General features: G+C 34.7%; 1 protein-coding gene across 4 annotated transcripts in view; it reads left to right on the top strand.

Moving 5' to 3' along the window:
- LOC126881351 (eukaryotic translation initiation factor 4E-binding protein Mextli) overlaps positions 1 to 26825 on the top strand; it is a 141467-nt gene that overhangs the window by 46673 nt on the left and 67969 nt on the right. For 3 of the 4 annotated variants that reach the window (XM_050645598.1, XM_050645600.1, XM_050645597.1), the window contains 3 exons: positions 12899 to 13088; positions 16150 to 16221; positions 23403 to 23463. In XM_050645598.1, coding sequence (XP_050501555.1) covers positions 12899 to 13088; positions 16150 to 16221; positions 23403 to 23463 — 323 coding nt within the window. The remainder of the gene's footprint in view (positions 1 to 12898; positions 13089 to 16149; positions 16222 to 23402; positions 23464 to 26825) is intronic. The other variant, XM_050645599.1, reaches the window with a different exon arrangement.

The raw sequence follows: 26825 nt of genomic DNA, 5'->3' as shown, positions 1-26825 counted from the left end.
AATCTACAGCTAGAAATAAACATCAGAACTGTAATAAAAATAGGAGAATCCCACTATCTCATCCAACTATATAATTGTGAAGACAAGCAAACAGTCATGGAAAACAAATATAAACTAAAAAACATAAGAAATCAAAAAATCTTCCTAAACAACGACATGACTGTTACGTAGGGATGTCCACGAGTTACTTCACGCAAAGATCCCTGGTTCGAAATCAAATTAAAGAAAATAACTTTCGTTTACAGAAAATTACCCCTATTAAAAATACGCAAGTGTAGCTTAAAATAAAGTTTTTATTTGGATGTTATCCGAAGAATGTTACAAACTCGACTGACTTAAAAACATAATATCCAATATCTACACATTCCTTAAAACAGCAATACATTCTTATCATAGGTTTCAATCTCAAGTGGGCTGGCTAGTACGCCCATCATCCCTTCACCTTAAAACAACGAAAAACAAACCATATGGCTCGCCGTATGTATAAAGCAGAAATATCTTTTAAACACGGACACTGCCATATTTTATAATGACTCGACATTCTCCCACCTTGGGGAATTTGACAAAATTTCTCAAAAAATACAGAGAGTCACGAAAAATTACAATAAAATATCAAATAAAGTGAAAAGTAAAATATATCAAAAACAAACAGAGTCATGAAAAAATCAAGTCAAGAAAATGTCACTTGAATCTTACAGGAGTTTTAACTACCCGGCCACTTCGCGTACATCTTTCATTTAAATCGGGTGCTCTGCTTTTTGTCACTCCCGCACTTATTTCACTTGATTCTTCCTCAGCCTGGAGCTGACAACCGTTCTCGTGAGGCACTGTCTCTGGAGCCGCATCCCGTAGGGTAATACCCTGGATATTCTCGCCAGCAGTAACTGCCTCCACGACTTCCACTGGGTAAAGCCTTTGCAACGGTCTCAGAAGTTGGCCTTGTGCCGTCGCAAGACGAACTAATCGCACCTGATTATCTCTACCGGGTAAAAGTTCAATAACTTTTCCTAAAGGCCACTGAAGGCGCTTGATGTTTTCGTTGCCTACTAAAACGACATCCCCGATAGACACTTTAGACACTTTCGTCTTCTTCGTTCCCGCTTTGAGTTGAGCCAGATATTCAGCACGAAATCTTTTTCGCAAATGACTTCTCAACTCTTGCAAACGGCGTATTTTGCGTGTGAGAGAATTCTGCTCTAGCAAATCACAATCCGGCAACTCGTAACTGACTTGCTCACGTAAAAACATACCTGGCGTCAACGCGGCTAACTCAGTAGGATCATCCGAAATATACGTCAATGGCCGCGAGTTGACTATACTCTCACAATCACACAACAATGTCAATAAGTCTTCATAATTGAGAGACGCTCGACCCAAAACTTTTCGCAAAAGTCCTTTCACAATACCTATTAATCGCTCCCAAAATCCACCCCACCATGCAGCTGTAGGGGGGTTGAAACGCCACTTAATACGTTGTGTAGAACTATATTCCGCGATCATGTTCCAGTCCAATTGCTTAAGCGCGTTCTCAAGTCCCGTAAAATTCGTTCCATTGTCACTATAAACCGTTCTCGGGCGTCCACGCCTGGCAACAAAGCGACGGAAAGCTTGAATAAATGCATTTGTTGACAAGGAGGTAACGAGTTCCAGATGAACTGCGCGATAAACGGCACAAGTGAACAAACAAATCCATGCCTTCTCGCCCGATTTCAAGTAAAGAGGCCCAGCTAAGTCCACCCCGGAAATCTCAAACACTGCAGCATCTCGAACTCTATCGGCCGGCAATGAAGGCGTTTGTACTTCGAACGATTTCCCATCTTGTCTCTTGCACACACCACATTCTTTTAAAATGGACCGCACAATCCGTCTACCCCCTAAAGTCCAATATTTTTCGCGGAGCAAACTAAGCAGTCCCTGTGTACCAACGTGACAAGAGTTTTTGTGTAAGCTCAAAATCAACTTGCGCACTATAAAATGTTCACCCGGAAGTAAGATAGGCAGACGAAAATCTTCCGTGTCAATTCTCTCGGTAACGCGAGTTTTTAAACGTATAAGTCCAAATTCATCGACAAACGTGTTTAGCGAGGAAATTCGTTTCGTATCTGAACCGAACGCTTCTTTCTGCACTAACTTCAACACAAACATTTCGGCTTTGTCGATTTCCTCCGCGACCAATTCGCCTGTAAGTTTTCCATTTGAATTTCTCGTATTGTAACAAAATCGTAGCGTCCAAGCCATCATTCTTAACAGTTTTGTGTACTGAGAAAAGTAACACAGGTGCCAATCGTCGGACGTCATATTCAATAGTGACGAAATGGCTTTTTTCTTTTTCTCAGTGCCGACTTCTTCTTCATCAACCTCTACTTTTTGTTGGGGCCAATAATTTTCGTTTCTGTACAACCATTCCGGGCCCTCCCACCATCGAGATTCGAACAATTGCCGAACACCACAGCCTCTTGATGGAAGATCGGCAGGGTTGAGAGAACCAGGCACATATTTCCAACACTCAGCACTGGCTAAATTTCTAATCTCCTGAACTCTATTAAAAACAAAAACAGACCAGTCATCCTTACGTTGAATCCAAGAAAGAACCGTAGTGGAATCACTCCAAAAATAAGACTCAACATGCTGAGAAAATTGTCTTTTGACTGACTGATAAAGTCTAGCACCAATAGTGGCTGCCAACAGTTCCAATCTAGGTATAGAAATCTTCTTCAAAGGAGCCACACGACTCTTAGCTGCTATAAGAAAAATCGAAACACCATCATTCCGAAGAACTCTCAAAAACACTACGGCTGCATAAGCTTTCTTACTTGCATCTGAAAAGGTGTGCAAACTCCAATGGTCAGCTTCAATGGGCCCAGCCTGGATCCAACGTGGAATCTCAATACTCGACAGTTCAGGAAGATGAGTAACCCATTGACAAAATTCCTCAGCCATGTCATTCTCGACTGGTGCATCCCATCCCAGGCGCTTTTCCCAAAGTTTCTGCAGCAACAGTTTAGGGAACAGAGATACTGGACAGGTAAAACCAATAGGGTCAAATATACTCTGAGCTACAGAAAGCATCAGTCTCTTAGTTATGGGTTGTTTTCCGACCACTCCCTGAAAAATTTCACCATTGATTTTTAGTGTGTCTCTTGAGGAGTCCCAGAGAAGACCAAGAACAGGGACAACTGTTTTTGTACTACCAGAAGACTCCCACCCTCTCAAATCCATCTTAGCTTCCTCCATGATGGCAGTTGCTTCTGATACGAACTTTCTCAACTCATTCTCATCAGTAACACTAGTCACACAATTATCTACATCGAACCCAATCATAAGCCTTTCAATTGTATTTTTAGAGTACGGCATATCATTACAACACTTCTCCAGCGCCTTTATCAAATGAAATTCTATAGTAGCACCCAGAAGAAATGGACTACAGTTGACTCCAAAAACAACTCTCCTATGTCGAAATACAAATTCCTTTCCTTCATTGTTTACCCATAGGAACCTCAAAAAATCTCTGTCCTTCGAATGTACAGAAATTTGAAGAAAAGCCTTTCGAATATCCGACACAACACCTATTTTTTGTTGTCTGAACCGTAATAACACAGAAGGAATAAGTTCAATAAGATTAGGCCCTACCTCTAAACACTGGTTCAAAGAAGGACGACCCTGTTCATGAGATGATGCATCAAAGACTGGCCTAATTTTCGTGGTTTCGCTAGTATTTTTAATAACGGGCCTGTGAGGCAAATAGTGCACACAATTATTCTCTTCGGGATTATTTACTATTTCGATCACACCCTCGTTCAACCACTCATTGAATATTAAATTATACGATTCAAACAAATTTGACTTTTTCAACTTATTTAAAGTAGTATCTAACCTTCTTCTAGCGACAACTAAATTATCTGAAATTAAAGGATGCTTGTTCAACCAAGGTAACATAACCTCATACCTACCTTCGTTGTCACATCGGATAGTCTCATAGAAAAAATTCTTAGCCTCCTTGGCCGCCACCTCTCGTGTCAATTTTTCTACAGGATCGGTTATCCCAATAATATCAAGCTCCCAGAGTTTCGCCACAGAAGAACTATCAACAAACAACGCAATCGACATCATAGATGTGCTGAAATTAGAAGCAACTGCCGGCACCTTGCCCATAAGAGTCCAACCTAACAAAGTTTCAACTGCTACAAGACCACACTGTAACTGATATTTCCTTCCTGTATACAATTTGCCTACAACATCAGCTCCTAACAAAATCTCAATTGGTGCTATATGTCCGACATCGCTGAGCGAAATATTCATGTCACTAAGTTCCTCAACCCAAGGGCCGTGATAAACAGGAGAGACATCTGCACAAATTTTTGGTTGATCTAAGGCATCAAATGAACAAGAGTAAGCTCCTTCACTCGCAGTTACCTTGTATAATTTATGTCGTTGTTCAGAAGTACTTTTACCGCCAAATAACGTATGTACGATATTTTCCGTTCCTTTATCAGAAAAACCCATTTCTTGTGCGGTACGCTGTAAAATATATGTTCTCTGCGATCCAGTGTCAATAAGTGCCCTTACTTGTTTAGTACCATGTGCACTTCTTATGTTTACTCGCAGAGTTTGTAAAAAAACCTGTGTATTATTCAAATTCGCAAGCGTCTGATCCTCAGTCCTATTTTCTTCCGAGCGGCTGATACTTGAGGTCGATGTATCAATTTTGTTAACAGGTAAATCAGGACACATCAAAACAACATGGGATTTACAACACAAAATACAATTCAAACGTGCTCTACAGTTCTTCGAAGAATGTCGCACCTTCAAACATCGAAAACAGGCTTTCTTCTCTGACAATGTTCGTCGTTTCTGTTCCATAGACAATTTTTGTGCTTTAAAACAATTGATACTGTCATGCTGTCCTTCGCAAAAAATACACCTGTCAACCTCATAATTTACCAACCCAGCCGCGGTCGCTGATGGCTGATCAGTTCCTTGCTTTGGTAATTTTATATTCTTCTTTTCAACCAGGTTATTAGATTTACATTTATTTTCAGTCGATAAACCAAAACCTTCCGTTGCTAAATTAATTTTTTGTTCATTTTGAACTTCATTTTGTAGAAAACTCATTAGCCCACTTAATCTTGTCTCCAAAGTTGAAACTTCTGCATATTCTTCGACATTGTGCATGGATACGGAACCAGAAGGCCTTAAAAACTGTGAAGATCTATGCCATAGTCTGATCATATCCTCCGGTAAACATGACTCAATAAGGGGATACAATATTGCCGCATATTTGTCAGCAGTTATGCCTAAGGTCTCAAGTGAACGAAGTTGACTCTCTATCATATCATATAGTGCAGAAACATTACAAGAACTACTAGAAACTCGACTCAAAATTAACTTTAAGAGCTCCCTAATATATACTTCAATCTGGAGATCCTCTCTGCCAAACCTAGACTTCAAACTCTTTATAATTTTTGAGTAATTATCGGCTACTGCAGGAAAACTCTCCACTAAACGTCTGGCCTTACTACCGTCTACAGTGGCTTGTCTCAAATAAGCTATTTTGTCGTTTAAATCAATCGATGGATCATCATGCACTACTTTGAACTGCGACCAAAATGGAAGCCAATCTATCAAGTCCCCAGAATATTTCTTGAATTCGATTGGAGGTAATTTAAAACTGCGCTTACCTTTTATTGATGACTCTGAACTTACTAAACTGGGTCTGTCTTCGCATTTGTACTTCAGTTCATAGTAGCGTGTGCTGTATCTATCCTTTGCCTCCATCTCACTGATTAATTCTGCCTCGGAAGCCTTTTCGACCATAGCTTCAAACACCGCACTTTCCACGACACACAGCTCATTGTACTTAACTTGTAACAGTTCCCACTGTACACTAATTTGTTGCCAGGGTCGAGTGTCCTCCGTTTCAGATAACAAATTGTCCAAAACATTAGCAGCTGTCGTAAAAGCAGTACGAAGCACTGTTCGGCGTTTTGTTTCTAATTCCAATGCCATACTTCTCGCTTACAAGGGTAACAACTTCGGCCGAGCCTCACGACAAACGAATTTATTCGCCGGAAAAAAGTTTACACTCAAATAAGCGGAAACAACTAACTTTTAAGCACACCCGTATATATCTAAGTCCTTATCGCGGTCGCCAAAATGTTACGTAGGGATGTCCACGAGTTACTTCACGCAAAGATCCCTGGTTCGAAATCAAATTAAAGAAAATAACTTTCGTTTACAGAAAATTACCCCTATTAAAAATACGCAAGTGTAGCTTAAAATAAAGTTTTTATTTGGATGTTATCCGAAGAATGTTACAAACTCGACTGCCTTAAAAACATAATATCCAATATCTACACATTCCTTAAAACAGCAATACATTCTTATCATAGGTTTCAATCTCAAGTGGGCTGGCTAGTACGCCCATCATCCCTTCACCTTAAAACAACGAAAAACAAACCATATGGCTCGCCGTATGTATAAAGCAGAAATATCTTTTAAACACGGACACTGCCATATTTTATAATGACTCGACAATGACGAAACAAGAGAGGAAAATACAAAAACAGCTCCGAGAACTAGCTAAAGACGAAAAAGAAAAGGGAAAAGAAGTAAAAATAGGTTACAATAAAGGACAATAAATGGGGAGGAGTGGAGATGGAATAGAGTAAACGAAAAAATAGAGAAATCTGTTCCAAGAAACTAAGGAAACAACAAACGAGGGATAGTAAATATGATGACGACAACTCAAAGACAACGGAATGGAATTTGGATAAAGAAAAACATATAGAAGGAAAGGAAAATCAACAAGAAAATGGACAAAAGAAAAAGGACATCGAAAAAACAGCTAGCACGATTGACGTGGAAATGAAACAAGGACAAGACGCAAAAACTAGAATAAACGAAAATAACAACTTGAAAATTGGTACATGGAATTTAACATCACTTAGAGGAAAGGAATGCGAATTAATGCAAGAAATGGAAGAATTTAAAATGCAAATAATAGGTATAAGCGAAACAAAGAAATGTGGAAGAGGAAAAGAAAATATATCAGAAAATTACACGATGTATTACTCCGGGGTAGACAAAGAACTTAGAGCAAAAGAAGGAGTAGGCATAGTAGTCACAGGGACAATAGAAAAAAGAATATCAGATTTCAAACCGATATCGTCGAGAATAATGTACATAAAAATAGAAATGGAAGAGGAATGGTACATAGTGCAAATATATGTAATAATGTTTTTAACCATCAAATTTTTGGTGAATAAAAAACTCAATTGTGTTTCTCTCTGTAAGAAAAAGGAACTTTATTATTTTATGTACAATATTAACCATTTACAAAAACGTTACCTGTAAGAAAAAGAAACAACATTTAAAGCTTATATTCTAGATTTTAGTTTATAATGCTCAGCAGGTAACAAATATTTCAATCATCGAAATTAATTAATTGTCACTGTCAAAACACCTCACAAGTCATAAGTCAACATAAAAATAAAAAGAAGAACTTAATGTTTTGACAGTGGCGTAACAAAATGAGAATATAAATAAATATTAAAAGAAAAGCTATTAAAGAAAAATAAACAATAGTTTTTCTTTACATCTCCCCCCCTTGGAGAAGTTTCAAAACAAAAATTTAACTTTCACTAAATATTTTCTTTCAATACTGGAGTAAGTTTAGTTATATGGAAGAGGTTTGATTCTGTTTTCCTATGCCCAGTATCAACTTCGTAAATTGAATTGGAAATCTTCTTTAGTATTTTGTATGGTCCAATCCTTAATTCGTCTAACTTTTTTCTATTTAGATGGTTACCGTTCTCCACATATACTAAATCCCCAATGTTCAAATCAATTTCCTTCCTATGTCGATCGAACTGCTTTTTATTATGATCATGTGATTTTTTGTATTTTTCAAGGTGTCTCTATCAATTCTATCAGCAATATAATTTGGGAGTCCAATAGCTATCAAATCAATCATAATTTTTTTATTCAATGACTTGTTTATTTGTAGTAAGAGTCTTTCCTTTTTAAGAGCGTATTCTAATAAAGAACCATTCATGTATTTGAACTCAAACGCATACCTCACTGGAGTCCATCCTTTGTCTGCATAGGTATCACAAAATTTGTTTTTCCATTCATCCCAATCAGAATTTATTGAATATTTTATAAGCATTGACCTGTACCAATCCACACATGATCCTTCTAAAAATAGTCTTAGAATTTCAATTTTTTCAGTATTTTGATCTATTTGCAATCTTGTGCACTCATTTTCAAATGTTTCCATCCATTGTAAAACATTCACATTTTTTCCTGTAAATTTTTCTATCACAAATTGTTCTGATATTTTTTTTTATTAAAGGATTCAATACATTGTGTTTCATTTTGACTTTGATACTCTCTCTAAGATCTGTTCTAACGTATCTAGTGAGATACCAGGTGTGGATGTTAAAGATTCTCTCCCTTGAATGCTTTGTTGTTCTAAGAGAAAATCATTGAATTGTATATTCCTATATTCGTCCATATAAACTTTCAAAATATCTTCATCTGCGATCCAAACTTTTCTTGTAGTGTCCCGTTTTGTTAGAACCCGTTTTACTTTCTGAAAAGCTGCTGTCGTCTGGATTTTTTTATGATAGGAAATATTTTGCATATCATTAGGTATTGAAAAAATTTCATTTTCCTCAGTCTCAATTGAGGTGATCGTGATGATATTTGTTTTTGTATCAGTCTGCAATGATTTAACGGTAAATTCAAATCTCAGTTTTGGCATTTTATAATGGAAAATTATTATATTTCTATCAGCAAAAATGTTGTTTTGTAATAATGTTTTTAACCATCAAATTTTTGGTGAATAAAAAACTCAATTGTGTTTCTCTCTGTAAGAAAAAGGAACTTTATTATTTTATGTACAATATTAACGATTTACAAAAACGTTACCTGTAAGAAAAAGAAACAATATTTAAAGCTTATATTCTAGATTTTAGTTTATAATGCTCAACAGGTAACAAATATTTCAATCATCGAAATTAATTAATTGTCACTGTCAAAACACCTCACAAGTCATAAGTCATAAGTCAACATAAAAATAAAAAGAAGAACTTAATGTTCTGACAGTGGCGTAACAAAATGAGAATATAAATAAATATTAAAAGAAAAATAAACAATAGTTTTTCTTTACATATATGCACCAACAGAAGGAACAGAAGAAGAAAAAATGGAAGCTTTCTACAATGAACTACAGAATACCCTAGATGAGATAAGAGAAAAATGAGAAAGAATAGTAATAATGGGTGATTGGAACGCAAGGATAGGGAAAGATGAAAACAAAGGACTTGGGTGCATGGGAAGACATGGTGAAGAGATACTAAACAGAAACGGAATTAAAATGATCAGATTCTGCCAGACAAACGACCTATTAATAGGAAACTCATTTACACAGCAAGTACTACAAGATAAGTATACATTTGTAGCAGAAGGCAGAGATGCAAAAAGTATAATAGATTAGGTAGTCTACACGCAAGAAATGGAACAAAATAAAAAAAAAAGTCTGGACAGAACAGAGAGCAGAGATCGGAACTCATCACAGACTGGTAATGGCAGAGATGACATGGCGAAAACCGGTACACCAAGAACAGGTAGAATACAGCAGAATAGCAATAAAAAAGCTAAAAGATGAACAAAAGAAAATGAGATATCAAGAAGAAACTGATAAGGAGTTCAAAATGGAGAGAAAGAAAATAGAAATGGATATGGAGGAAAAATGGAAAAAATTTAAAGAAGTAATAATGAAGAAGGCACAAGAGATATGCGGAAATCTAACAGTCAGAAAATTAAACAAAAAAACGGAATGGTGGAATGCAGATATACAGGAAGAAGTGAGGAAAAAGAAAAAGGCATGGAAAAAATACAATAATACAAGAGAGGAACAAGATAAAAAAGAATACCAAAAACACAGAAACATAGTGAAAGAACTAGTAAGAAAAGGAAAAAAAGGGAGTTGGAAGAAGTTCGGTGAATCACTAAACCAAAATTACAGAGATAACAACAGATGCTTCTGGAATAAAGTAAGGAGTCTAAGAGGAAAGAAAAGAAAAGAACTCAGAGGAATAAAAGACAAACACAACAAACTAAAGACAAATACAACAGAGATACTAGAGGTGTGGAGAGAGTATTATGAAGAGAAATATATGGGCGAGGAAAGTAAAGAAATAGAGACAGAGGGAACCATAGAACAGACAGCAGCAGACGAAAACCAAATGGAAGAAATAGGTACAGAAGAAATGGAAGAAGCGATAAGTAGAATAAAAATAGGAAAAGCGAGCGGAGCAGATAAAATTGATCCCGAAATGATAAAATGGATAGGGAAAGATGGAAAGAAGTGGTTGCTGGAAATAACGAGAGAAGCATGGAGAACAAACAAAATGCCGAGAGAGTGGGAAGAAAACTTACTGATCCCAATTCACAAGAAAGGAGAAGAATCCACCTGTGGAAACTATAGAGATATATGCCTCTCATCAGTAGTGTTCAAGCTCTATACGAGAATAATAGAAAGAAGATTAAGAACAGAGGTAGAAGAAAAACTGGAAGACGAACAAATAGCATTCAGAGCCAAAAGTCAAACAGTTGACAACATAAGCATATTACGAAATATAATAGAAAAAAATAATGATCGGGGAACAAACATATATATGACCTTCATAGACCTTAGAGCAGCGTTCGACTCAGTAGACCGGAAAGTATTGTGGAATACTGTAGAGGAGCTGGGAATACCGAGAAAACTATTAGAAATAATTAAAAGTACGTACAGCAGAGTGGTGGGAAAAGTGCAAATGGAAGGTAGCAGATCACTAGAATTTAGGATGAAGAAGGGGATAAAACAGGGAGATAGCCTAAGCCCACTCCTATTCGTCATAATTATGGACAAATTATTTAAAAATGTAAAAAGAAGAACAAACCACTTAAATACAATAATAGGCTACACGCACCTAACACCAGTTATGATAGAAGGATTACTGTATGCTGACGACGTCGTTCTCCTAGCAGACAACCCGAGAAAGATGCAGCGATTAATTGATGTATGGACTGAGGAAATAGAGAAAATGAAATTAGAAATAAACATCAGCAAATGTAAGACGATGAAAATAGGTCAGCAAGAGCAGGAAATTGAAGGCGAAACACGAGTGCTCTGTAAAGGACAAGAATTGGAGAGGGTGACGGCCTACGAGTACCTGGGCACGATAATATCGAATGACGGAAAGCTAGACCTAGAAATTGCAAATAGGACAAAGAAAGCTACGAAAATATACTATGCGATTAATAATACGATACTGGGAAAAAGGGAAATCAGCCAGGAAACAAAAATGCATGTATATAATACAAAAGACATGAAAGTGCCATAAATGCAGCAGAAATGAAGCAGCTGAGAAAAATAGCTGGAAAGACGAAGATGGACAGAGAAAGGAACGAAAACATCAGAAACGTGCTAAGTCAGGAACCAATAGAGAAAAAAATTGAAAAAAGAAAACTGAATTGGTTTGGACATATAACTAGGATGAACGAGAACAGACTAGTAAAGAAGGTGACAGATGCCAAAAGACAGGGGAAAAGAAGAAGGGGCAGATCTAGAAAGGGGTGGATGGAACAAATTGAGGAAATCGGGACAAATAGAGGGAAAACAGTGCAACAGATGAAGGAAATGGCAGGAGACCGGAAGGCGTGGAAGAAATGGGTAAAAGATGGATAGGTGATACCAAAGTCCGACGCTCTTATAGGGCATAAGGACAACGAGAAGAAGAAGAACATCGGAATTACAGTGTAATGGAGAAATAGATAGATATGCATGTAGTAGAGTTAGGGAGGGATTGATGAAGTGGACGGAAGCGAGTGGTGTGTTGTGTGACAAAAAGATTCCAATGAAACTGAAAGGAAAATTCTGTAAAACTGCCATAAGACCAGCTATGATGTACGGAACTGAATGTTGGACAATTAAAGAGAAAGAAGAACGCGAACACATCTGGAGTTAATGAGAATGCTTAGATGGATGAGTATAGTGAAAAAAAGATAAAATTAAAAGTGATTATATTAGAGGAAGTTTAAGTCTAACGCTAATCATCTAATACGAAGATTAATTGCATATTTGCAAGTTGCTGGAAGGTGTAGGAGAGGAAGACCAGGAAGGAGACACGTATGCAGTACATGTCGGTAAAATGGATCGATATTGGTATGATCCAAGATGAAAGCTTATTGAGAAATGTGATTAGAGAAGTAGACCCCACATAGGGATAAACGCAAAGAATTTTGCGTTTCGCAGTTTGTGCATTTTCCTGCGATTAGTAGGACGTGATGTGCGTAAAATATGCTTATTAATTTAATTGGTCCCATTTGTTTATAATCCATATTATATCCATTTATTGTCCAAAGATAAAATATTACGAATACAGTAAAATAAAAATATTTTGAATTTTTGTTTCCAATGTTTCAAGAGAGTTGAGAATTATTCGACATATTCTGCCGTGCTTAGCGAAAACGCCGTATCTGCAAAAATCTGAAAAATTAAATTGTTACTTCTTTCCAACCCAAATGTGCATATCTATCTTATTTGCTTACTAAAAATGACGTAAGTTAAGCCAAAACACCATATCCTGTGTAAATGTATATGAATACTTCGAACAAAAATCGATTTTACTCAAATGTGATGTCTTTGTAGATACGGCGTTTTGGCTAAGCACGGCAGTATTATTAACTACATCACTAAATTTGAGCAAACGTATATTTCCAAGCCACGACACTAACAGTCATACTCATCAAACGTTGTTTTTTTTTTGTGGTTTAAGTTAACCCAATTTAAATTAAATACATCATATGATATTTGCTTAAATGTGTAATCTTTTATGTTGTTTTATAGGTAGATATGTCCGAATCGATATCTAGTTTAAATGAATCTCTACATTCTGTTATGACTTCTTCACCACCGCCTCTATTGGGACCCGGTGAAGTGATCAAACCGTCCGGTAAATTCCCTAAACCGACTAGAATCCCCGGTAAGAAATACTGTAAAGATGAGGTCGTTATCAGAAACGCCGATTCAGGAAAAGGTAAGTGTTTTAAATAATCCGTTTTGTATGTAAAAAAGCATGGCAGAAGGGCTTTACTGTTAAATATTTGTGGGTTATAGTTTGAAATTTTTAGGCTTCATTTCTTGAACCTGTTTAGTGTAATTGATATGTGACAGATCTGTTTGCTCAAATTTATGGTTAAATTAGACAAAGATTGCAATATTAACTTATCAATGCACCAAATTGTAAAATTGGGCCATTAGTAAAATATAGAAAATGTTTCGGTATATTATCCTACCTCATCAGAGATCCGGATAGAATAGGATTTCATATGAAGTGTCATCTACTCTGATGGCTATAAACGAAAATCTCTGAAGAAGAAAATATATCTATTTTTTGTTCTGTATGAAATGTTGGGTGCATGTAGGTCGTCGGCAAAGGCCTTACCAACGCTTTGATTATAAACCAAACAATTGGCGCATGTTTATTAAAGTTTACTAGAAGCTGTCTTTAAAATACTTTTATCGCCAACCATCACTAAAGTCATTCATTATTGTACTCATTTGCCTTCATTTGCGGCAGTAAAGTAACACTTTATTGTACTAAAAGAAGAATTTTACTTTACCTGCTGCGATTAATCGAGATTGAATGTAAGTGGTCGATGCCAGTAATCGATTATTTTTTTGAGTTAACTTACAATTTATTTATAGGTCTGGATCCCGCGTATGAAAAAAAAGTTGATTAATAGCAAGCTGAAAATTTGTTAATAGCTTAAGGGTGTCTAGTCGGATAAACTTTGATATATGGGAACACTGGAACAGGGGCAATTTTAATTGTGGAACAGGTTAAAAATTTGGAACGGCCAGGCCACGAAAACGGCACATTTATTTTGTCCGACAGAATAGACTTAAACTCTCCGAACAGAGATTAAACTCTCATGCAAAAATCAGACTGCTATTTATCACCTGTCATAATTCCTATCATTTGACATATTCTACATGTTCCACTCATTAAAATGCCCATTTGGTGATGAATAGCAGTCTGATTTTTGCATGAGAGTTTAATCTCTGTTCGGAGAGTTTAAGTCTGTTATTACTTTAATTGTTAAAAATATTGTACAAAATTTACGACATTGTTAATTAAATTTATGCCAAAAAGTGAAATTCTGTAGTATTTTGTAATTATATTCATATAAAATAAATCAAAACTTTACCGATTTAGTAATTATTCAATATTGATAACTATCAATTAAAAATCGAAAGTGGTCATCATGCAAAAGTCATCTATCGTCACTGTCATGAAATTTTTATTGCGTCTAAAATTTAAAAAATTCGTAAATTGTAAGTAAGTGTTAAAACCAACATCAAATTGTTGGCGATAAAATTTTGTATGCGCCACGTCAGTAAAGACTCTTTATTGAACTCATTTGTTATTCGCCTCGCTCGCTGCGCTCGCTCTGCTCGTAATATCAGACTCGTTCGATAAAGAGTAACTTTACTGACTTGGTACATAAATAACTATAATCTCTACAATGTGAAGCAACCAACTTCATAAATTTGGATTCTTGTCACTTTTCGCGTCTCCTAGATATATTTGATTGATGTGTTTATATGTGAAAAGTTTGTTTTAGAATTTGTATTTTGACTTCGGTCAAAATGATGAGAATCAAATTTAAGCGTAAAGTACTAGAGAACGGAAAATAATATTTTTATTATAATCTTATTAGACATATATTTCTTAGTACATATGTAATTGTGAACGGCTAATAATTAAGTGTGATCTATTTAAAATTAAATATACATCTCTGCCATTACACTATAACAGTTCAAGAAATGTACTCAATATTTTAGTATTTAGTTTTATAAAGGGGAGTATCGAAAATTATACGACAATTAGAATTTTCAGTTCATTGACCGGGTCCGAAAGACTCACCATTCGCATCTGAATACTACAATATACTACACCATGAGTACTACACATTTTCGACTGAAATTGTTGAGGGTCTTTCGACAAAGGGGGATATGGTTTTTTTTCAAATGAATATACATGAATTTTTCTTTGTCATTCTATAGGATCATTATAGGTTAAATGTCACCAATATGTTTTTGACAATACGGCCAAGTAACATCTCACATGTTTTTGTAAACAATGAGAAAAAAACTAAGCCAGAAAGTCCTGTAATAAGGTAGGAAACATGGGAAATACAAATATTCAACGTCACGTTAAAAAAACAGACACCTTCGTATACTGTTACATTATAAGACTTTTTAATTGAATGACGTTGGCTTCGAGTGACGTTCCCTAGGTTTTGGTCCACAATAGAGATTTATTTTCGACCAAACCTATTACCCTTTCAGTAGCATCTACATACATCAAGTAGTATATTTTTCCATCTTGTTGCGGATTTTTTTTACTTCTTTTCTAATTAACTGAAGAACGGATGACATAAAATTGGATCAAGTTTCTTCGTATATTTCATTTTGATTGAGCCCATATTAACTCAATAGACTTTGCCCATTATTGCGAGCACAGTTAACGCTGAAGAAGTATTTAAGGAAATCGAACAAAGAAAGTTGAACGTGAAAATACTATCGGAAATCAAGAAGGAAAATGTTGTAAAACAAAAAAACTCAAACAGAAAAATGAATCAAGAACATTATAACGTACAAAGCCGAGAAAACGACAGACATCGTATAGTACTTGTATGTACAAAAATTAAAACAAACAAAAATCTTATTGCTGTGTCGCGATAATAGAGGAAATGATAAATGGTAGTGGATTATCTAAAGGAAATGAGTCATACATATGCAGAGTACTTTATGCTTCAACTGTACAAATTTTAATAAATTTAGACTACCCGGTGCGCAGATATTTTCAAGGTCATAGCTTTTTAGGAAATCCATTACCTCTACCTACCTCATGACATACCTAAAAAAGATGACCATTCAAAAGGGATTTATAGAATCCTAAATAAACGCTCATGTTGTTGAACAGTGTAAATTCTTTGGGCATTTGTTAGTTAATCAATAATATAAATTTTCAATACTCCCCTATGGAATACTTTTTAAAAATGTTCATTGGTACAATTTTGGTTTTGTAGTTATGGGTATCAAGGGAAGACGAGTACATATGATAGAGGAGTTGAGCGAAACTATTATTTCGTTTCAAAGAGGTAAAAAGATGGTGTTGTGACAAGCTAATCATCTAACTCGCTCTCTTCTTCTAACACACACGCGCACTCGCTTTTCGATCTAATTTTTAGTCAGTTTGTATTTTTGTTACCAAGATATGGTGTTTTATCATTTGGTTCATGTCTGTTGTAGAGCATTTTTGGGCTAATGAACCAAACGTTTTAGTGTCATCCAAAATAACAGAATTTATTAACATTTATTAGAAGAAAATCATAGTAAGAATTTGTTTAATAAGTGTACTGGGATCAGTACAACGGTATGGTCTCGAAGAATAATTGTGTGAATACATAAAAAATCTGATTTTAAAATTTTAATAGAATTGCTGCCGAATGTTTCTAATGAACACCTGTGTAGCGAAAAGAATACTGTCAAATTGGTATTACCACCCACCGCTAATTATAAACATTTACAGGTTAAGGTAATTTTTGTTTTAGAATTTTTTTAGAATGATATCCGAATTTTGAAACTTTAAAACAAATATAATTCTCATTGCAATAGATTGTGGTTTAATCTTAATCCAATATAAAATAATAGACCTGGATCCCGCGTACCAAAACAAAGTTTATTAATAGCAAGCTGAAAATTTGTTAATAGCTTAACGGTGTCTATTCGGACAAACTTTGATGTACGGGAACACTAACGTCCACTGGGAAAACTTCCCATGTATTTTGTCGGACAGAACATCCAATTGATTTGTTACCCTTTCATTAAGCTCTCATGCAAAAATTAGACTGCTATTACTAAATAACATGCTTCCTGTCATTTGCCATGTTCTTCGTGTTTCACTCATTAAAATGCCCAGTGGGTGATAAACACCGGTCTGATTTTTGCATGAAAGTCTAATGAAATGGTAACAAATCAATTGGAAGTTCTGTCCGACAAAATACATGGAACGTTTTCGTAGCCTGACGTTCAAAATTTTTAACCTGTTCCACAATTAAAACTTCCCCTGTTCCAGTGTTCCCATGCATCAGAGTTTGTCCGACTAGACACCGTTAAGCTATTAACAAATTTTCAGCTTGCTAATCAACTTTTTTTTGGTACGTGGGATCTAGATCTATAATATTTAGTGTTATTTGTAAATAATAATACAAAAAGTATTAAAAATATAAGTTAATTAGTAATTTTTCAATGACTCTCCAGTGGAAATTAAAAAAATATTTGAATTTATTCCTCTTCTTCCAAGGATTAGGCATCTGTTGCTTCCGTATAGTGGCGGCTCGTATAACTTTAGGAAGGTAGTGCCAGAATCCGGGCAGCTGCCTAAATTTTTAGTGACGGTTTCACGATATTGTCAGAAAGGATATAAAATAGAAATTAAAAAAAAAATAGGTGCAGATATTTTTTATATTACTATTTTTGGGATGCCAAGAAATTGACCAAAATTTATCAAAACAGTTCCGTAAATTAAGTAATTAACAATAAAAAAACTCAACTTACCACCAGTATTTACTGCTGATGTACTTTTTTTGTACAATCTTTCTCTTTTCTGGCGTGCCACTATACCTTTCGGCACCGGGATTTTCATGATCTTCATCCCTTATCCGGTCAGCTGTGGGTGGCCAGAGTCGGTGGTTAGATGTGCATTGCGCTACACAGAAAATATCACAAAAAAAAATTAACAGGCATTAAGATGTTTTTAAGATAAAAAATATGTTTCTGCATAGTTAGCAAGGTAGTGCCATGGCTCTATGGCACTACCTCACGGGCCGCCACTGCTTCCGTATCAAACTACGCTTAATATTTCCAAATGGGTCCGACACTTATTTGTGTGTTTATTTATTTGATTAACATCCATTCTGTTTATATGTTGTTTCTATTTTGTTTTGTACTATTTGATTTTCTCATTGACCCAGTAGATATTCAGTTCTTGTCTTATGTCTTTATTTTTCTGACTATCAAGTCTTGTAATGCCTTTCCAATCTTCTGATAAATCTCATTTCTCTAGCATGGATTCTAGAGTTATCTCGTTGTGTTATTACCCAGGTTTCACAGTCATATTTTATAATAGAGTAGATGTGCCGATTGTCTTTAGTGGGTAAGCGCAGAATTTGCTTGCAATGCTTTTTAAATGCATTTTTTTCGAATCCTGGGAAAACTAATTAGTATTCTTGAAAAATATAAACGCAGAATAAAAGATTACATTATTACCGAGGGCCGAAAGTCCCTTAAAACCTCTATAATTATTGATGGATTCGACCGTTACTTGATGGAAGTTCATTTTATCTAACAATAAAACACTGAAAACGTTTGTTTTTTATACTTCCACAAAATTTATTAAAACTAAGTGATTACTACAGCTGTTTCGGCAGAGTGCCTTTATCAAGTGATATAGTTTACAATGTGTTTGCCTTTTTAAGTCTTTAACTGAAGAGGTTGAGGAGTGGGGAGCTGTTTGTCTCGAGTTGGTCATTCAGAATTATATCTGTATTTTTCAATTTATTAATTTCCATAGATTCTAAAAAAGATAGCTTAAGGCCTTTATTTTGACTATGCAGAATTTGAAACTCTTCACTAAAAGAATGATTATGATCTAGAAGGTGAAGTGCGTATGTAGAAGTGTCTGTTTTTCTATTGTTGAAAGCTCTTTTGTGTTCTGCTATCCGTTTGTCAAAGGTTCTGCCAGTTTGACCGATGTAAGTTTTCGGACAGTCACCACAAGTTAGTTTGTACACATCACTCTGTAGTTGCTTTCTCTTTCGGCTTTTATTGTTCTTAATATATTTGCTTAAGTTGTTGTTAGTTCTGAAAGCTGATGTTATTCTTTTCTTTTTTATGTATCTGGCTATTTTTGTTGTTATCTTGCCAGTATATGTGAGAGAGCAGAAGGTACTGGGTTCTTTCTGTGGTAGTGGATACACTAATTTCAGGGCTTTCTTATGGAGTTTTTGGTTTAAACCATAAACGAACAAACAGTTAACAAAATTTTAATCCATAAGAAAGCCCTGAAATTAGTGTATCCACCACCACAGAAAGAACCCAGTACCTTCTGCTCTCTCACATATAACAACAAAAATAGCCAGATACATAAAAAAGAAAGGAATAACACTAGCTTTCAGAACTAACAACAACTTAAGCAAATATATTAAGAACAATAAAATCCGAAAGAGAAAGCAACTACAGAGTGGTGTGTACAAACTAACTTGTGGTGACTGTCCGAAAACTTACATCGGTCAAACTGGCAGAACCTTTGACAAACGGATAGCAGAAGACAAAAGGGCTTTCAACAATAGAAAAACAGACACTTCTACATACGCACTTCACCTTCTAGCTAGATCATAATCATTCTTTCAATGAAGAGTTTCAAATTCTGCATAGTCAAAATAAAGGCCTTAAGCTATCTTTTTTAGAATCTATGGAAATTAATAAATTGAAAAATACAGATATAATTCTGAATGACCAACTCGAGACAAACAGCTCCCCACTCCTCAACCTCTTCAGTTAAAGACTTAAAAAGGCAAACACATTGTAAACTATATATCACTTGAGAAAGGCACTCTGCCGAAACAGGTGTAGTCACTTAGTTGTAATAATTTTTGTGGAAGTATAGAAAACAAACGTTTTCAGTGTTTTATTGTTAGACTCTATAATTATATTTGAATAAGTTACAGTGGTGCAAAAAAAAGAGAAAATTGAGTGTAATTTTTAATTTCAAATATCTTATTCAAAAAAAACCTTTTATTTATTCTAAGGGACTTTCGGCACTCGGTAATAATGTAACCTTTCAATCTGCGTTAAAATTTTTCAAAAATATTTATTAGTTTTTTCAGGATTCGAAAAAACTTAATGCATTTAAAAAGCATTGCAAGCAAATTTTGTGCCTTGGCTCTTAAAAAGATAAAGTCTCGATTAAGTTTTATCATTGTAACATTTATTCCCTTGTTCTTTAATGTTATGTGAATTATTCCGCATATATGCTGATCCTGTAAATTTTGTGATATATATCTTTATTTTTATCATTTAAATTTATTTTTGTCATATTCACACAATTCGTCGACATAGATATTTTTGTGATACCCGTTAAATACCTACTGAATATGCTAAGAATTCTCTAAACTCTAAATAATGCGTTAAATAGTCTTTGAAATCTTCAATTCCAACTTTCCCATCAGGTTAGTTCCAAAAAGAAGATATTGGATCCTGGTATAGCTGGAAAAGAAGTTTAATGAAAAAATGGAGGAAACCACGCAATATTCACGATGTTTATTATTGTTTATACTATTGCACGATAATACTTCCATTTTGTCAGCTGTATTTTTTAACTTGTCATGATGAATGTAATTTTGCATTTAATTTTTCTTAAAGGTCACTGCAGTTTGTGGATGTGTGATATTTATATGCTTTCAGGTTTTTGGCCTTCACAATAACTCTACCAATTGCACTAGATACATTTATTTGTCTGAAATTATTTAAGTGTTTTAATAACCTAATATCAAGGGGGCAAATGTGTGGATAAGTCAAAATAATTTTGAAGAAAATCCATGTAGCTTGTGGATTTTTTCTTATTAAATGAGCTACTTCTTTCAATACGAAAACGTAAAAATAACGTGTTATAATAATATAAATTATATAATTCCCGTAGCACAAATAAAAATCAAGTTACAGCATATTTAAAGAAAATTAAATATATTTTTGAAGAAAAGGAAATGCTTGAATGAATTATTAAAATCACTTGTTAAAAACAGGTCATAGAGAAAATTAACCAAAATACCTTCTGATATATTCAGTGGTCGAAGATCTTTTGCAATAAAATGTATACAATTTTATAAAAAAAGGGCATTATATTTGCCGAAGAAAATTACACAGAAAAATATAAACAATTTTAAGTTGTGTTTGTACGGGATCCGAATATAGGTCGATCTGTACCAATCTGCTTGCCGGATGAAACATTTTTTTTATTAATTTTCATACGTAGACAAATATTTCTAGCATGGGTTGCCTATAAAAATCGTGACCCCTTAGCAGGGGCTTATAGGGGTTGAAATCAATATATCAAGGTAGAAGTATTATATTTTTAAATTAAATAGGCATATTCAGTACAATTCATAGATTATTCAAGAAAAAATTCAAGAAAAATATTGAAAAATAAGCCAATGGTGGCAAATTTTTGAAGACACCTCAAAATATAATTATATTTGCGGTGGACATCAGAACTCATCACTGGATCATTGTAAACAAATAATTCAAAAAGATTTTATTAGCTTATGAGATTTTCGAGGTAACGCTGTCGAATTTTTTTAGTTTTATCGAATTTATACTTTTTGATATCACTCAGAAGTCAAAACAACGATTTTTTTTGCAAAAAGGGTGAAAATCAACATATTTATTATTGTTAAACAAAAAATAAGCATAAAACAAAAAATATCTCGACAGCGTTACCTCAAGGAATGTCTATAGAAAATATACAAAATTCCAGGTGGGTTGGTCAAGTAGTTTTTGAGTTACAATGTCTACAGCCTTTGAAAAAAGCAGTTTTGAGAAAAACGCGTTTAAAGTATTGTTAACTTTTATTTTCAATTTCTTATTTGTCTGTCAAATCGTAAAGTAATGCACGCCGGAATATGTTTTTGAATCGCGGAGTAATTTACAAAAGAAAGTGAGAACAGCTGTTGAACGTTTCTTACCACGCTCAAGCGCGCTGGCGCGAACTAGGGAGGCAGGGAGATAGTATTGAATATCCCTACCTTCGACTTGCTTGTTGAACAACGGTCAACAGCTGTTCTCATTTTCTTTTGTAAATTACTCCGCGATTCAAAAAATATTCCGGTGTGCATCATTTCACGAGTTGACAGACAAAAAAAAATGAAAATAAAAGTTCAAAATACTTAAACGCTTTTTCCTCAAAACTGCTTTTCAAAGGCTGTAGACGTTGTAACTCAAAAACTACTTGACCGACCCACCTGGAATTTTGTACATATTTTCTTTAGACATTCCTTGAGGTAATGCTGTCGAGATATTTTTTGTTTTATGCTTATTTTTTGTTTAACAATAATAAATATGTTGATTTTTACCATTTTTTGCAAAAGAAATTCGTTGTTTTGACTTCTGAGTGATATCAAAAAGTCAAAAGTCTATCAAAAAGTCAAAAGTGATATCAAAAAGTCAAAAGTTAAAAAAACTTTGACAGCGTTACCTCGAGAATCTCATAAGCTAATAAAATCTTTTTGATTTTTTTGTTTACCATGATCCAGTGATGAGTTCTGATGTCCACCGTAAAATTCATTATATTTTGAGGTGTCTTCAAAAATTTGCCACCGTTTCAAATTTTTTCAATATTTTTCCTTGAATTTTTTCTTGAATAATCTATTAATTGTACTGAATATGCCTATTTAATTTAAAAATATAATAATTCTACCATACCTTAAAGAAAAATGTGGTTGAAATATTGATTTCAACCCCTATGCCCCCCCTTAAGGATAGCTATGACACGGTTTTTATAGGCAACCCATGCTAGAAATATTTGTCTATGTATGAAATTTAACCCTCTTAAGGCGGTGCTTAGATTCTTACGTAAACAACGGTGCGGAGTGCATTTGCACCCTATCCGTATATCCCGTTTTTTATATGTGAACGTGTCGGGGAGATTGATTTGAAAGATAATTAGGACTTGTTTATTATACTATGAAACATAATTTTGCAAACAAAGTACTCATTTCTTCTTAAAAAAAATTATTATCGTTGCAAGGCAAACAGGAAATTTTTCACAGAGTGAGCAACACAAAGTTTTTACACAAAATACAGTTATGCCGGGACTTTCGGTCTTTTTTCTCTGACATAAGTAATACCGACCTTGTCCCGTAGGTTAGTTAGTTCCAGGTGGAACATCAGAAACGTCCAATTCAGGATATGAAATTTTCATCATTTGCACCATACAGTTATTTTTTCCAAAAAAGCACGAAACGCAAAGAGTTTTAAATGGGTGGAATGCGTTTAGAATTGAATTTATTGCGAATAAAAAAATGGACAAAATGTTTCATCCGGCAAGCCGATGGGTACAGATCGACCTATATTCGGATCTTAGACTATTACATTTGCCCCCTTAATTTCAATAAATTATTAATACATTTTCACAAAATTCACATTAGACAGCAAAAATATTTCACATTAAACGCATTCTCTAATTTGATTTACCATTTTTTATATCAATTGTCTGATTTTGTAGTTAATCCCGGAGCTAAAGAAAGACTGGTTCAAATTACAGGAGCCAACGAGGAAAGCATTAAGTAAGTTACCGCAAGAACCATTTTATATATTTAAAATATTGTGATATAACATTATAAAAGGTTTTTTCTCTAAATAAAATAGAACCATATATTTTTTCTGTCATTTTGTAATTTTTTGTATTGTTAAAACAGGCAGGTTGCTGCAATTGTTCTATTTACACCGTAGACCTTTCTAGCCTATATTTCTCCCTAGTATTAGTTTCTAAAAAATGTGTCGTTCTCCTCTTAATATGTGTTCTAGGCTAGGTATGCAGTCTTTTTACTTTATATACATTCAAAAACGTCTCTATCTTCGAGACAAGTTCTGGTGTAATACTTATATAGCATTACATTATAATATTGCATATGCAGGAAAGCAGTATGTACTCCCATTGTGTACAGCAAGGCAGCTCAAGGGCTTTAGTTTAGGAGACGACCCAAATATTTTAGGCCTGGATCCCGCGTACCAAAAAAAAGTTGATTAATAGCAAGCTGAAAATTTGTTAATAGCTTAACGGTGTCTAGTCGGACAAACTTTGATGTACGGGAACACTGGAACAGGGGAAGTTTTAATTGTGGAACAGTTTAAAAATTTGGAACGTCAGATTACGAAAACGCTCCATGTATTTTGTCGGACAAAACTTCCAATTGATTTGTTACCGTTTCATTAAAGTCTCATGCAAAAATCAGACTGCTATTTATCACCAATATAATTCCTGTCATTTGACAGGTTCTTCGTGTTCCACTCATTAAAATGCCCAGTTGGTGATAAATACCAGTCTGATTTTTGCATGAGAGTTTATTGAATGGTAACAAATCAATTGGAAGTTCTGTTCTACTAAATACATGGAACGTTTTCGTAGTCTGACGTTCCAAATTTTTAACCAGTTCCACAATTAAAACTTCCCCTGTTCCAGTGTTCCCATGCATCAAAGTTTGTCCGACTAGACACCGTTAAGCTATTAACAAATTTTCAGCTTGCTATTAATAAATTTTTTTGGTACGCGGGATCCAGGCCTATTTATACTGTCTTGACTTCTTCGATTTCTTCTCGAGTGACATATTTTATATCTTTGAATTTGGATAATTATTTCTACCTATAATCATGGTTTTCGTATATTTGACATTTATTTTCAAATCTGAAGTTTCACTTGTGAGAGAGTTAGATCGTTTAGAAAACATTGATGATCGTCGAAGTTATATATCACTATCGCTGTGTCTTCGGCAATAGTAATGTTGTTAATAATTATTATGCCGTTTACTTTAATGCTCTTACATTAGTATATGTACATTCTTGCGCCACTCCCGTTTTTATTGAGAAATCTTCCCGTTGAATGTTGCCCCATAATCTATTAAACAGTTAAAAACATCCTTTGATTATACAATTCTGCACTTTTTGAATCCAAATTCTAACTCCAGTCACTGATTTTTTCACATATCAATAATCGTGTATGTAATAGCCTTACTAAAAGTTTTAAAAAGTGGCTCTTATACTTATCATACAGATTCAAATATTGAAAATCTAAAACACAACAACATTGTCTACACAATTATCAATGATAAAAAACATGAAAATACTCAAAATGAATATAGACTTCATTCGAGATTTCTAACACTACAAAAATAAAATAAAGAAATCAGATAAGCGATAAATTGAAAAAAAAAAGAAAAAGAATCAAACGTACGCATAATATTTGTGTACCCTTCCGAGTATATCTGTCATAATTAGTGTGACCAACTAGTCCTAAAAATCTGGGACATGGCCCGAATTACGAAGTCGTGTCCCGGCGTCCCGGACAAGGCTTCCGGGCCATCCGAATTTTCAATTTATTTTGATTTTTTGAATAAGTTATTCTTTTAAGAATTCACATCAAATTGAAGTAGTGGGACGAAAAAAATTTATATTTTTGATGAAATTAGGCCACAACTGGTTGTACTGATAATTACGATAACCTAAAGGCGGGTATACATATGCGCTCTGCTCGGTGTGCGAGCCGCTCGCGCGCAGCATATTTGTTAGATTAGTACGTGTTTTCAAGTGGCACACAAACGGCTCGCACACGGCGCACCACGATCTAACTTCTGTCGGCTTTTCAACAAATGCTTTGATGGTTCGCAATACGTATTTGGACGGGTTTGCGAGTGGTTTGTTGGTTTTGGGGCGCCTGAGTTAGTAATGGAGTGTTAGGAAGGAAATATCAAACTTATTGATGTTTACCGTGGAAAGTGAAAATGAGATGATGACATTGAATATATTTAAACATGTTAGCTTGCAACCCCCAACGTGTAACCAACTTGCAACCATCTTGCAACCAATTTGCAACCAATTTGCAACCAACTTGCAACCAATTTACAACCAACTTGCAACCAATTTGCAACCAATCGGAATGAAACCAAACACTTCTCGATGAGAATAGGAGAAGCTACTCCCGACGTCGGCCGATATCGGATCTGATCTGATCGGAGAAAACGGATCCAATGTAGGCACCCACATTTAATACTAATTATCTACAATTACTAAATGTTCGTAAGTTTCCTCTGGATCGCGGAAGGTTCGTCAAAACGAAAAATTTTAACGAACATTAACCGCGCCACAAACGCGCGGCGCTCACACGGCGCGGAGTTTGCGGCGCGGATATGTATTTCCGCCTTAAGGTTAGATTCACATGGAAATCCAGCATCAGTTGATTTTTTTTTAAATGAAAACTTCTTTAGGGACTTTGTGTAATTTTTGGATAGGGGAAAAATCATTGAATTTGCGACCGTCGTCGCTTATGTTATATATTATGTGCATGTATATATAAATTGTGTAGAGGTATTTAAATTTAAAATAAATGTAAAACCTATTTTAGGATGGGGAAAAAGGATTGATTTCGCGACCATCGTCGCGACCGTCATCGCTTCGGCGAAATAAATTTTGTACATAATAATATTATGTATATTATGTGTAGGTTTATATAAATTGTATAGAAGTATTTAAATTTAAAATAAATGTAAAACCTATTTTAGGATGGGGAAAAAGGATGTATTTCGCGACCGTCATCTCTTCGGCGAAATAAATTTTGTACGTATAATTATTATATGTGTATGTATATATAAATTGTGTAGAAGTATTTAAATTTAAAATACATGTACCACAATCTATTTTGGGATAGGGAAAAAGGATTGATTTCGCGACCGTCATGTCATCGCGACCGTCATCGCTTCGACGAAATAAATTTTGTACGTATATTATTATAATCTACGTATAATAATAGTAATATTATTGAAGTGAAAAACCTCTTTAGGGACGTTGTGCACTTTTTAGATGGGGAAGAAATATTGAATTAGGGACCGTCATTACTTCGACGAAATAATGTTTTGAATGAAAACTTTCTTAGGGA

Source organism: Diabrotica virgifera, chromosome 3 (assembly GCF_917563875.1).
Source record: "Diabrotica virgifera virgifera chromosome 3, PGI_DIABVI_V3a".
NCBI lineage: Eukaryota > Metazoa > Arthropoda > Insecta > Coleoptera > Chrysomelidae > Diabrotica > Diabrotica virgifera.
The sequence above is the reverse complement of the archived record's forward strand: the minus strand, read 5'-3'. Positions and strand labels throughout refer to the sequence as shown.